This window comes from Rhinolophus hipposideros, assembly GCF_964194185.1.
Source record: "Rhinolophus hipposideros genome assembly, chromosome: 4".
Classification (NCBI taxonomy): domain Eukaryota; kingdom Metazoa; phylum Chordata; class Mammalia; order Chiroptera; family Rhinolophidae; genus Rhinolophus; species Rhinolophus hipposideros.
The window spans coordinates 28,463,947-28,477,355 of NC_138050.1; the positions used below are offsets into that span (position 1 = coordinate 28,463,947).

The following is a 13,409-nucleotide window of genomic DNA, read 5'->3' on the forward strand; positions in this document are numbered from 1 at the left end:
TTTAAAATCCATGTGTTTCTGTATTTCAAAAGTTTTTGGGAGATACAGTTCTTCTTGCCTGCATTTGATAATCAAAGCGGGCAGCATATGCACTTGCCATTATTGAATTGGGCCTAAACGTGAAAAGAATATTACTTTGAGACCCTCCCATTGTGCATTTTAGGCACACATCCAACAGCGAATCAAAGAACAAATGTATTTTTTTGACTTTTGTGTAGTGCTAAGATGTTTTCTGAAAAAATATCCAGTGTTTTTAAAGATAAGACCTTCAAAACCATCTTTACCCATTAGATTTTATCCCTGGTGACTTATGAAGGTTTCCTAAGAGGGAACTGCTCTCCTCTCCTGGTAGCTTTCTCCATCATCCAGCCTGGCATGACATTGGCTGGCTCTAACCTGGGGGTTGTCTTTTCTTCGTATGACTTTAGCCACAGGCTGATCCTTTCTGCTCCTTCCTCCGTGAGTGAGCTCGTTCTCCCCTGTATCACTTTCAGTAGTCCTCCTGTGCCACTATAGAAGAGGAAGCCTTTCACAGATTGTGCTACATTTCCCAGGGTAATAGAAGGAAAGCCAAGATTACCCACTGCACCTGAGTGTAGGTTATGGGACCCTTCGTGCTGAGAACAAAAAGGACACAAGTAGTTTTGTCTCTTGCAGATTTTTATCTGTTTTTCACAGGTATTTCCTTTTGATTGTTTCCAATCACATCGTCAATTTAAGTCTATTAAATTTAGCAATTACTGAATATCCCTCCCACACACTGAATTCACAGAGATGCGTAAGACGCAGTCTTTACCACAATGATCTCACAATCTTATAAGAGAAAATAGAATGTTAAATTTTTATATGACATTGCCATATATTTTTAGAAGTACTGTGTATAAGCACAGGCCCTCAAAGCAGTAAGATTTGAGTTGGTATCCCTCCTCTGTCACTTACTACCTGTGTAATTTTGAGCAAAGTGCTTAATCTCCATAAACCTGAGTGTCCTCGTCTATATAAACAAGATTAGAAATAATACAGCTCTTGGGAATATTTAACAAAATAATTAATGTGCCTGATAAAATGTAAGTGCTCAATTGATGTTAACTGCTATGATTCCTTATAAGAACCTAGTGAACCAAATATTATTATCCACAGGTCTTAGGAAGAAAAGTCTTAGGCCCAGACAATGAGTGACTTATTCAATGTTACAGCCAATAAATATTAAAACACGGACCATAATCTAGGTGTCCTTATTTTGAGCCTGGAAGTTTTCCCCACTATATCATAGGGCATTGTTTCTCATAAAATTTAAGAATTTACAGGTGGTACGTGGACAGGAGAATAAATAAGATTGAATGAGAAAATGAGAAATTTATTATTTTTTTGAATGCTTATTCTGTTGTATCTAATTATGTCATGAGGAAGGTCTCAGTCGATGTTAGCATGTCATGACACGTCTTTCACACTTCTTTCACAAATAACAATTTGACTGACAATAAATTCTATGTAGATTTTAATAACTTTGTTTACAGTTTCTTTCATTTATTCTTATTGTTGTCTTCTATTTGTATTAGGAGATACTGATTTTTCATTTAAAGTAATGCTGTAAAATTTCCTTTTAAAATAAGAGTATTTGAATTTTTAAGTCAATTATCTCCTGGAAAAAATATACATATAAAAATATTTATAAAATAATAATACCAGGTTCATAATTATATCATAAAGGTGGTAAGCACATTTTTTAGAAAAAAGTATTGGAATCACTCACTGCTGAGGTAACTGAAAATGCTATAGGTCTTTTCCATTGGGTCATTTAATTTCATTCTAGATCCTTAATCTTTTCATTAATATATTTGTAGATTTAACTAACTGCATGATGTGGTTAGTTAGCCTATGTGAATTGCATAGAATTTGAACATAAAAACTATCCATATTATTCAATCATTTCAAATAATCACAAATGTTAACCATCATTTTCTATTTTTAGAGTAAAAATGTCTTTATGCACTTCTTACTTCTTCAAAGAAATGCTTTGTAATCTTAGAAAAGAATCACAGAGAGAGCAGCAATGCATGTTTAAAGTGGGAAACTTGGCCATTTATTTTTAGGAAAGGAGACTGAGATCATCAGATACAGAAGTACTTTGACAGTGTGAGCAAGTCTCCCGGGGATCAGAAAGGACACTTTTCCTTTGTATTGTGCTTTGAAATACATTTCTAGTAATGCTCCATTAATATCCATTCATAATAGTTAAGATAAGTTTATAGCTAAGGAAAGGCCTTTCCAAGTGATCCCAGATTAATGAGGCAGCTGGAATACTGGAATACCAGTCCTACCCTGACTGGTAAGTTGAGATGGTCAAGGAGACTTACATGATCTGTCAAAGTTACCATTATCTGCTGGAGCGGGGTCAAGTGGGTACCACCCTCACTGCTTCTCTCCTGAAGCAGAACTTGATAAGGTGCACACTAAGTGTCTGCTGATGAATGGATAGTGAACAACAACCCACACAAATCAGTTGTGCCTGGATTCCTAAAAGGCCATTGATTTTGTTTAAAGTTGCCACTTGACAACCACACATGTGAACACACACACACACTCACATACACACACTCACAAATCCTATTATCTCTCTCAAATGTAACCTTTTGGAGGAGAACTGGACTAATATGAAGGGGATATTTTTCTGGATTTTGCCATATTTGAATATAACAAACTTCCTTTAAGAATCTCCATATCACTAATAGATCTTTGAATAATGATGATTAAATTTTCAAAGAATTGTAATTTTCAGATCTATTTTACTACTTTGTTCCAAAAGTCAAAACAAGCCACGAAAAAAATTTATGCTTAAATAGCTTATTAACATACATACACATTTGTTACATGAATGTAGGACGTAGCTCTTAACGCTGTTACAGAAGAGAGGAATCCAGATGAAAATTTAGTCAGTACAACACGCCTTTGAATAAGTACATTCATAGCATTTCAATATTAAAGCCTGCTAATAACTGTCACTAATGAATCCTCTGTTACATACGTTTCATGATAACAACAAACCCAGTATTTTGACAAGCAGGGAATAGTCTATAAGTCATGTAAATTATCTCACTTTGCATTTTGAATGTTTTTGACAAACATCCTCTTACCATATTCTTTAATGTTGACAACTGTTACCTCAAAGATTCTCCAGCTTATTGATAATGATTGGCCCCTTTGGGCAGCTAATCATGATGGTGAACACTTTGTTCTTTCCATGAGATTGGAGAATGAATGCTTCTTTCATTCAGAGAACAGAACCTGGAAACAATAGAAAACTAATGACACATTAGGAAAACAGTCTGTTTTAGAAATCCTGACTTAATTCTGTAGGTGACAAATAACAGCTTGATTTTCATAAGCCTCTGTCGGCTTCAGCACTGGCTGTCAGTGGGCAGCTGGAATTACTATTTCCTAAGCAGCATCTTTAAACATATTACACCGAATCCACATAGTTAAGGAAGAAAAAAATCAATTAAATTTAAAAGTATAGTGATTAATATCTTTATAAAAAAAAGATGAGTCAAATATTCTAGCAGAAACAAAGGTACATAGCTAAATCACTGTTTAGTTCATGAAGACATTGTGATAGTCAATCTGATTTTACTTTCCCATTGAAGACAAAATGCTAAAAGGATAGAAAGGAAAAATACACAGCATAGAAATATAAAGTATTCACAACCATTTCTTACTTTCTTGCTCCCTACCCCCTGCAAAAAATACCATAGTTCATAAACCTTAATGATTTCAATGTGTTATAATACTCAGAGGAACTTGCTACATCAAATGTTAGTTCCTTTGAATATGGAAGTCTCTTTTAGTTGGAATAATTCCCTTTTTTCTTAATGACAGCTTGAGTACATGTTAACATGAAAGCTTTCAAAAGAAATATTGATTTTTAAATCACTGTATTTGGGTCACCAAGGTCTGGACTGTTGATATGTTAGCCTTAAAATAATAACAAATAATAATGGAATAGCATATTGCCTAACACATAATGTCAACATGTATGTGCACAAAGCAGGGAATCCAAAACAAAAGCTAATTTATGGAAAACTATGTATTCCTAATGACACTTTAGACTAGTAGGGGTCCAAGCTACAAACTGCAATCTTTACATGAGATGCTTTCATTTTACATGGAAAACTTCGTTGCGTCTAAGTGCATATATCAAATCAAATCATTGAATCATTGCCCTATATGTAAAAGTATTTTTCTTATTTTTTCTGTAAAATCTAATCATTGTACATGTGCATATTATATATTTATGTATTCCTGAAACTAAAACATAAAATGAAGAAATTTGGCTTTCAAAACCCAAGATACCCAAGGTATCATATGCATACAATGATAGGTTGACCTCATGTAATTATATTTTATTTTAAAATAAAAACAAAGGAACAACAACATTGATATTCTAATATGTTGATGCCTTATTGATGCCAGATGTTTTTTCCTCTGCTCAATGATTTAGGTTAAACATTTATATTTTTTAAATACATTGACATATCCTAGAATATAAATCTGGAAGACACATTAAAGACCTTCTAGTGCAAACTCTTCACATTTTTATGTAAATGAGAAATATTAGCCTCAGAGAGTCCCGGTGACTTGCCAAGGTTCCACAACTATTTAGAGCCAGAGTTGAGACTGGGATCCAGGTCTCTTTTAATATAAACAAAAGGCTCCACAAGACGCCACCAATAATCTGTGTTAAAATTTGTGCTCTTAACTATAAAAGGTCAGGTTCTGATTTTCTTTTCTTGCAGCATCTGATAACGTGTTCTTCATGAATCTTTCTCCAAGATTATTTTGGGGAAAGTGTACCATGGTGGATGTGAGGTGAATTATAAGAAAGAGAAACTTTAGACTTACTCTTGCTTAGATGAACTTCCAAGATTTTGGAGGCTAAACAAAGCTGAATTGCAGACATTTTCAGATTGAGATTTTTTTAAGTCAGTTTTTCTTACCAGATTCTGGTTCTCATATTACCTTGTATGTTGTTTTTTTCTATCTTTGTGAGAATGTTTGCTTGATCTTGTAATATTAAACAGCATTTAGCCAATAATGGCAGGCATGCTAAGAACTATACTCAAATGCCAAAACCTGAAAGTGTACTCTTCAGGGTTCTGGTGGCAGAAGCTACATTTGGGTTTCTGATGGCAAGGGGGCTTTCTTCTGTGTTCACTTCACAACATCCCCTGTAATTTGCTCCAAGGTTCTGGCAGATTGCTGGACCATGTCACCAGCTGTCACCACCCCTCCTTCCCATCCATATTTGGCAGCATCTGAGAACACAAGGCATGCCAGTAAAAATAATAGTAGCTGTGATAACAACTTCAATGGCATGGTCCCCAGGGACAAGATCAAATTTTGGCACCTTTTCTCTCAACATGGACCTAAAAATGGCACTGAATTTAGCTACTTGGTGGTATATCATTTTCTTTAATTACACATTTTGGTTTCAAGTGTTCCACATGCTGGCTTTTAAGTATCAAACCAATATATATTGGTTAAAAACAATGGCATGCCCTTTTTTTCTATGGGGAAGAGGTGAAATAACTATAATACGATGCGTTCTTTTCATCTCCATCAACCATAAAAAATAAGAGGAATGTATGCTGTAATTTTCTCTTACTCGAATGGTCTTTGAGCCTGAAAGAAAATTTCTTCATGAAATTTCACTGATAAATCTTTACTAGTATATTGTCTCAAAATTATTTCAATTAATGACGTTTGTTTCTTAACATTTACTGGGAAAGCCTACAGAAAAAAGACTTAAGAGATTATAGAATAAAGGCTTTTGAAGCATATAGGAAATATTTTAATTTTAAGCATGTTAAAATGGGTTAAAATCTAAGACTACCACAAGCAACTTAAAAAGATGTTGTCTAGAGCAGACCATTGAGCTATTAGTAACATAGGTTGCAATAGTAATTGATGGCTTAACATTCATGTGAGTCTCTCCTACTCTTATCATTACAATTTTTTATTACTGACTTAGGTGATAGTATAAAAAGTACGCTTATTAATTTTGTAGATGGCAAATGTCAGATATTAGAGCTGGAAATCGTTGTTCTTCTGCCCAGAGAAAAAGGGAGGAATTATGCTGTAGTACCCCCTTATCCACGGTTTCACTTTCTGAGGTTTCAGTTACGCACGGTCAACTGCAGTCTGAAAATATTAAATGGAAAAATTCCGGAAATAAAAAATTCCTAAGTTTTAAATTGTGCACCATTCTGAGCAGCGTGATGAAATCTTGTGACATCCTGCTCCATCCCTTCCGGAGCATGAGTCTTCCCTCTGTCCAGTGTCTCCATGCTGTAGATGCTCCCTGCCCGTTAGTCACTGAGTAGCCATCTCAGTGATCAGATCAATTGTCTCAGTATTGCAGTGATTGTGTTCAAGTAACCATTATTTTACTTAGTAATGACCCCAAAACATAAAGAGAAGTGATGCTGGCAATTTGGATATGCCAAAGTGAAACCATAAAGTGCTTCCTTTCGGTGAAAGAGGGCAAGTTCTCTGCTTATTGAGGAAAGAAAAAAAAAATCATATGCTGGGGTTGCTAAGATCTACGGTCAGAATGAATCTTCCATCTGTGAAAGTGTGTGAAAGAAAAAAAATTGTAAAGAAGGGTGAGTACAGTACAATAAGATTGTGAGAGAGACCACATTCACATAACTTTTATTACAGTATATTATTATAAGTGTTCTATTTATTATCACTTATTGTCGTTAATCTTTTACTGGGCTTAATTTATAAATTAAACTTTACCATAGGTATGTGTGAATGCATAGGGGAAAAAACTAGTATATATAGAGTTCAGTGCTATCCTAGGTTTCATGCATGTACTGGGGTTCTTGGAACATATCCCCCATGGATATATAGGAAACTAATGTATGTATTCCATTGGATATATTAATACCACAATTTTTTTATCCATTCTTCTGTCAGTGGACATTTAGTTTGCTTCCACCTCTTGACCATTGTGAACAGTGCTGCTATGAATATGAGAGTGCAAGTATTTCTTTGAAAACCTGCTTTCCATTCTTTTGAATATATACCCAGATATGGGATTCCGGATCAAATGGTAGTTTCTATTTTTAATTTCTTGAGAAACTGCCTTACTGTTTTCCATAGCAGTTGCACCGTTTACAGTCTCGCCAATAGCGCACAATTTCTCCACTTCCTCACCAAGACAAGTCATAGTTTTTAAACTACAGATCATTTTGGGAAGGCCACGTGGCTTTTCCTTCTAACACCTGAGATTTGCATTGAAGAAACTTCTCTTCACTCTTCTCTTTTCCTCCTACCTGATGGAGTCAGTTACCATCCCTCTGCACTGTGTCTTTACTTTATATGCATTTATTGTTGTGATTTCAGGGGGCTGTAACATAGGCTGTCATAACTGCCTCACCTGCAACCTTATGGGAAGTAATACCTGGGAACCTTCAAGAGAAAAGCACCTACAGGGAGGGTTTAGGGAAGGTGAAAATATACATTTTTTAGTTGTGCTATATGTACTACAGTTAAATAGAATTTTTAATGTAAGTATAATATACATTTAAAAATTATACATATCATAAGTGAACACTTCAGTGGAACCACCTCCCAGATAGAAAAATAGAATATGACTAAGCATTCCGGAAGCCCCCTACGGACTCTTGTCAGTTATTAACCTGCCCCCTCCTCCCTAAAGGTAATCACTCTGATTATATTTGTTCCTACCAGTTGGTATTAACTGCGTTTGAACTTTACACACACAGACTCACACAGTCTTCACGGGGTTCTCTTGCTCAGTATCATGTTTATGCGATTTATTCATATTGTTGCATTTGGCAGTGGTTCCTTCATTTACATTGCTGTATAGAAGTCCATTGTAGGACTGTACTCTACTTTGTTTATCCATTTTACTGCTGGCAGACATCTGGATTGTTTCCAGTTTGGGGCTATTACAAATAATGCTTCTGTGAACATTCTTGTTCATGCCTTTGGATGCTATGTTTATACATATTCCTACTGGATAGACAGACTTTTGTAGCCAACTGGGGACTTAACCACCATTTCTAAGATTTTTAACATGGAGAAAATACGTTTCAATTCCGAAGAAACTTACGAATGATCTCGCAAAATACAACCATTTATATTTGGTAAACATCTTGTATTTAGAAGCCAATTTTCACAAATGGACAAACTTGTGATTATATTTGCTACTGTCAAAAAAGATATCAATTAACAATTTCTGATAAAAATTGTTAAATGTCTTTAATATGAATGCTTCATTTTAATACATAGCAATCCAGGTAGGTAGAAAAATAGCACAGTGTAGGAAAAGGAATCCTGAAACAGGGTTAGGAGATCTGGTACCACGAGTATTCTTCATATTGTAACTTTTTAAAAGATATTGGGTAACTCACCATTTCCCTCTGCTTCTGTCTCATCCACCAGGAATAATACTCCTTTTCCCATACTACATTGGTAGAAGATAACAGACATCAAGATATTTTAAAATGTGAAAAACACACTGAACAGACATATGATATTATCGCTGTCATTCACAAATTCCATTTTTCCTTGGATAACATTTTGAATATGAATCCAGCCTCCCCACATTAAAATATGTGACAATAACACAAAAAATATGTGACAATAACACCTAAAAATATGTGACAATAACAATATAAAACTATGAAACACTACATCATAAACAATTTGTAAAGGTTAAATCTACATGAATACTGTTTCTGTTTCTTTAAAATACACAAGTATAGTGTTTATGTAATTTTTAAATTGTTATTTTTAAGACTCTTAGAGTTAACCAAAATAGCCTGTTCTGAATTTCATCACCATCACATTACTGTAAAAAAATCTTTGAAGACAGTGTAAGTATAGTGGGAAAGTACTTGTGTGGAAGGACAGTGCCTGGAATACACAAATCTTGCCTATTAATATCTTTGCCCACACTCCACCAGCAAATGCTGTCTCTGCCTTCAGTTTCTATATTTGGTAAGAAGCATTCTCTATAGCCTGTGGCACTCGCAGAAGTCCCAGTGCACTTCCTTCTGTATGGATTTTCACACTCCATAGCCCTATGGTAAAACAGAGAGGAGTGTCGTGGTATATCCTTTGTTATTAGGTCGGGATTTAAGGTTAGGTCCACTGCTTACTTACTTGGAACCTTAAACTCTCAAAAAACCTTAGTCTTCTCAGTTTTAAAATGAAGGGAAAAAAAGTAATAGCAACTATTCAGTGGAGTCTTTGTGACGATTAAATGAGATAATACAGGTGATGCACTATCACAACACTTGACCCAGAGTAAGTGTTCAGTGAATGTGTTATTGTTTTTTAAAAACATTGCATCACAATGTTCTACCACCAGCACAGAGAACACTGGCTGAGAGAAGGCCTGGGATTTCTGCCAGCCTGTACCTCCTCACGTAAGCTATCCACCCAGAGGGCTAAGGGACTCAGAAGAGCACAGAGCTCCCAACCATTTCTGGACACTTTTCCCACCTCCTCTATTCAGTCATGTGTAAAGCCAAGGATCATTGTACCATTCATGAAGAGTGGCAGCGCATGACTTCCCAAGGGTTCAAATCTGCTTTCCAGCTCAAGCACTGAAGAATTGGGCTCATCCTTCTTTATTTACAGAAGTATTTTATTTCACTGATTTTTCCTTTGTTTGTCTGCCAAGACATCACACGTACTTTTATTACACCAGTGCTCAGAAATGTCTGTAGCATTTTGACTTTTATTTGGATGCTGCCTCTCTCTCTCTCTCTCTCTCTCTCTCTCTCTCTTTCCCCCACCCCCACCCTTTCTCTCTCTCACAATGGAGTCAATCTGACTAACACCCTGTATTTGCATAAATATCTTAAGTTATTCATGAGGGTCAAGAGCTTCACTAAATACCGAACAGCAATATTTTTAAAGTACATGATATTCTGAGACCAAACGACTTGTTGGTCTCTATTTTTAATGCAGTGTTAAACAAGATATATTACTGGGTGTAGTTCTCATTATATGATGTCTTAAGTATTATAGAACCACAATCCCATTTTATTGAGATTTTCTGTAGTAAAAACATATGTTAGAGATGTTGCTCATCTGGCAAAAAAATAAAATAGCTTTCAAAACACTATGCTACTTTCTAACATTTGACATCTCTGTGATCTCATGGATTTTCTCTCCTCTTCAAAGTCAATAAAAACCAATAAAATGAGCAAATCTATGATTCAAGAAGACTTTTCATGTTACATAAAAGCTCACAATGATGACACATTATTTGTATAGGAACTTTTACCCTTTGGAAATATTTATCATTGCTATGCCCAAGTATGTCTGTCAGACCTTTTCCTGTATGCAGAAGTAGCTTCCATTTTATTCAAAAATTGCTGAAATATCTGAAGCTTGAAAAATGTATGAAGTGATAAATGTTTAGAAAGTTCTTGACATTTTGCCACTCAAAACATGACATAATTTAACTCAAAATGACATATGAAGTTATACAAGTTGATGATTTATAAATTCAAGAATTCCATAACCTATATCTTAATCCTTGAAAAATCAGAGTTTAAATGGAATTACTGGCAGACTATAATTCAAGCAGGGAGTATGAGTATAAACATTAGTTACAAATATACAGGGTAGATGTAGTTGTGTTTGTATCTGTATTTGGTATGTTTCTTACTATAGCGTGACTTTACATCAGGTATTTTTAACGAAAGAATGTGAGACTGATAATAGAAGGTCCCCAAAATGTTGAATCTTAAAAAGAAAAAAAAAAATGAATCACTTATATATAGTACTAGTGGACTTTCACTCCACTACTTTTCATATCGCATTACACTAAGACAATCAATTAAATATTCATAATATAACACTATTCCTAGCCATGTATGTATTTGTTTTCTACTTACTAACTTTTCCTTTAAATAACTATTATTATCCACAACACTGTTTTCTTAGATTTTAAAATTTCAGAAAATGGAATTCATTTGTTTGGTAAATACTTATCAAGACCTACTACGGTAGGTATCAAGCATTGAGTAAGGTAAATGAGATACTCAAGTGAACTTAAAGTCTTGGGAGAGATGCTTAATTCAGTTAGGGAAGGCTTCCCCAAGATGTCGACACCTAACATCTGAGTGAGGAATGGGTATTTTACAGTGAGTGGAGAGCATTACAGACAGAGACACTATTTACTGAGAGGTGCCATGGTCTGGTCAGGTGACTTCAAATAGTTCAGTAATCTGGAATACAGAACACATAAAATACCTACATACTAAGAACTGTCCTGTTTCTGTGCCAGCGCTCCTTCATATGTACTGCCTAGAAAGTTGCCATCTGTTAAATAAGGTAGGTTTAACCAGACTTATTTTTTAAGGAAACCTAATGTTTAACAATATTACATCATTTGTCCAAGGTTAAACCCTCAATTGAGGACTGAGCCAAAATCGAACATCTAAAGCTCCTGCTCGATACACTGGGCCAATTTAATTTTGTTACTACATATATTGAATATATAATAAAGGCTTTTTGACACGGGTACTGATCACACTGTTTCTAACAATGCTTTTTAAACATGCATGTCTTTCTCCACCTCTCAGGTAAATTCCAATATGTATGGTGAGCAAAGAATGTCAAATAATGTTAAAAAAAAATTATCTTTCGTGATAGGTTATAGGACCATCACTAAGTTTCCCTATTTATCTTTCCTTATGATTAATTCCTAAACTACGTTCTGTGGAACACAGATGAATGTTTAGTAAGTTGTAATGGGTAATATGACTGATTATTATTCTAAATACTTTAATTAAGAAAAATAATATATAGAAATGTAAAATTACATTACATATATAAATTTATGACTATGTAGTCTTCTAGTGGTCTTTTTTCTAAATATTTTAAATACAGAAAATAAGTAAACATATTTCCAAAGCTTTTATAAATTTATAAGATTTTCGTACCCATATCAGAAACTCTACATGAAATTATCTGACACATGAGTGTTGCTTGAGCTGTGTCATTGCTGAATCGTATGTATAAAATCAGAACAATTCATCCTAAATTTAGAATATTCAAACAGTATTATAGTATTATATTTTGTGCATCTGAATCCATTCTGATTGTTTCATATGCCAACAAGTTCATCTGTGAAACCAATCTTTACTTTTCACCTTAATCCAATGAATAGCATCATGTCTCTTGTGGACCTATAGGTGTCGCAACAAAGTATTACACATGTTCGAGTGGCCCGTGGTCAAGTAAGTTTGGCAAATTCCACTATAGAGCATTGCGCCACTTGTTAAATGATGAAGAGTGGAACTCAGACAAAGCAGAGCAAATAATGATTCATCCCTAAGAGTTTTCTGGTACCAATTAATTGAATACTATCAAATCATTATTAAAGTGACTTCTTTATTGCATTGAGCTGCTACCTCAATTGTATTTGTGTAAGGAACTGTTTGTTTTCTAATTTTTATTCTACACTTATCCTTGGTGTTTCAGAACATGGACATTTCAGCTTTATGTATGACTCTCGTTATAGATGTGTTTACCATTTGCTTTGTAGCTAAAAGCAGCAGACCTTTAAACAACTTGTATTCTTTACCCCCAGCAATGCATCTTTTTGGCCTCAACTGGCAGTTACAGCAGACTGAAAATGACACGTTTGAAAATGGAAAAGTGAATTCTGATACCATGCCAACAAACACTGTGTCATTACCTTCTGGCGACAATGGTAAGAGGAAGAATTATGTGTCCTGTGTTTTTCTTTTGACATCTCTTTCCATAAATTTATTTTTACCCATGTTACATCCAGTTTTACATGGGAGCAAGAAAATGTTTTGAAATCACAGATGTCATTTTTTAATGCATAGTTTTTATTTGTTTACTTGAAAGATTGAAAATTTACATTTTTATTATAGGAATAATACTATATTTTGCCTTCTGATTTGATGACTAGGCCTTTCCTTCTTTTCCTCCTGCAAGTGTGTATTTTGTTTTCTTGTTAGTCTGTGAATAGATTATAATTCAGTGTATCATCTCTTATATTACCTTGGGTATATTAAGCTTGCTTCACTCGACTCGTATGTGGAGTTGGAATACTATATTAATTTTGTTATAGAAGCTTTAAAGTACAAAACACACTAAAGGGTTAACTTATTGACCTTTCCTCTGCTTTTCTCTAAACCTACAAAAGTTTGCACTTTGAACTAACAGGCTTTCTAATCAATTGGCTCTGAATTAAAAATGGACTTTAAGAAGATGTATTTCATTTTTCTAACATAAACTCCTAGAATACGGTATTTCATTTTTTCAGTATGAACACCTAGGAAAATGTATTGATGTGTATGTATATTTATATTATATATTCCTGT

The 13,409-nt window shown here is 34.5% G+C and overlaps 1 protein-coding gene across 11 annotated transcripts in view; it reads left to right on the forward strand.

The window, feature by feature from the left end:
* TENM3 (teneurin transmembrane protein 3) overlaps nucleotides 1-13,409 on the forward strand; it is a 955,259-nt gene that overhangs the window by 805,321 nt on the left and 136,529 nt on the right. For all 11 annotated transcript variants that reach the window (XM_081046184.1, XM_081046189.1, XM_081046188.1 and 8 more), the window contains one exon: nucleotides 12,647-12,769. In XM_081046184.1, the coding sequence (XP_080902310.1) occupies nucleotides 12,647-12,769 (123 nt within the window). The remainder of the gene's footprint in view (nucleotides 1-12,646; nucleotides 12,770-13,409) is intronic.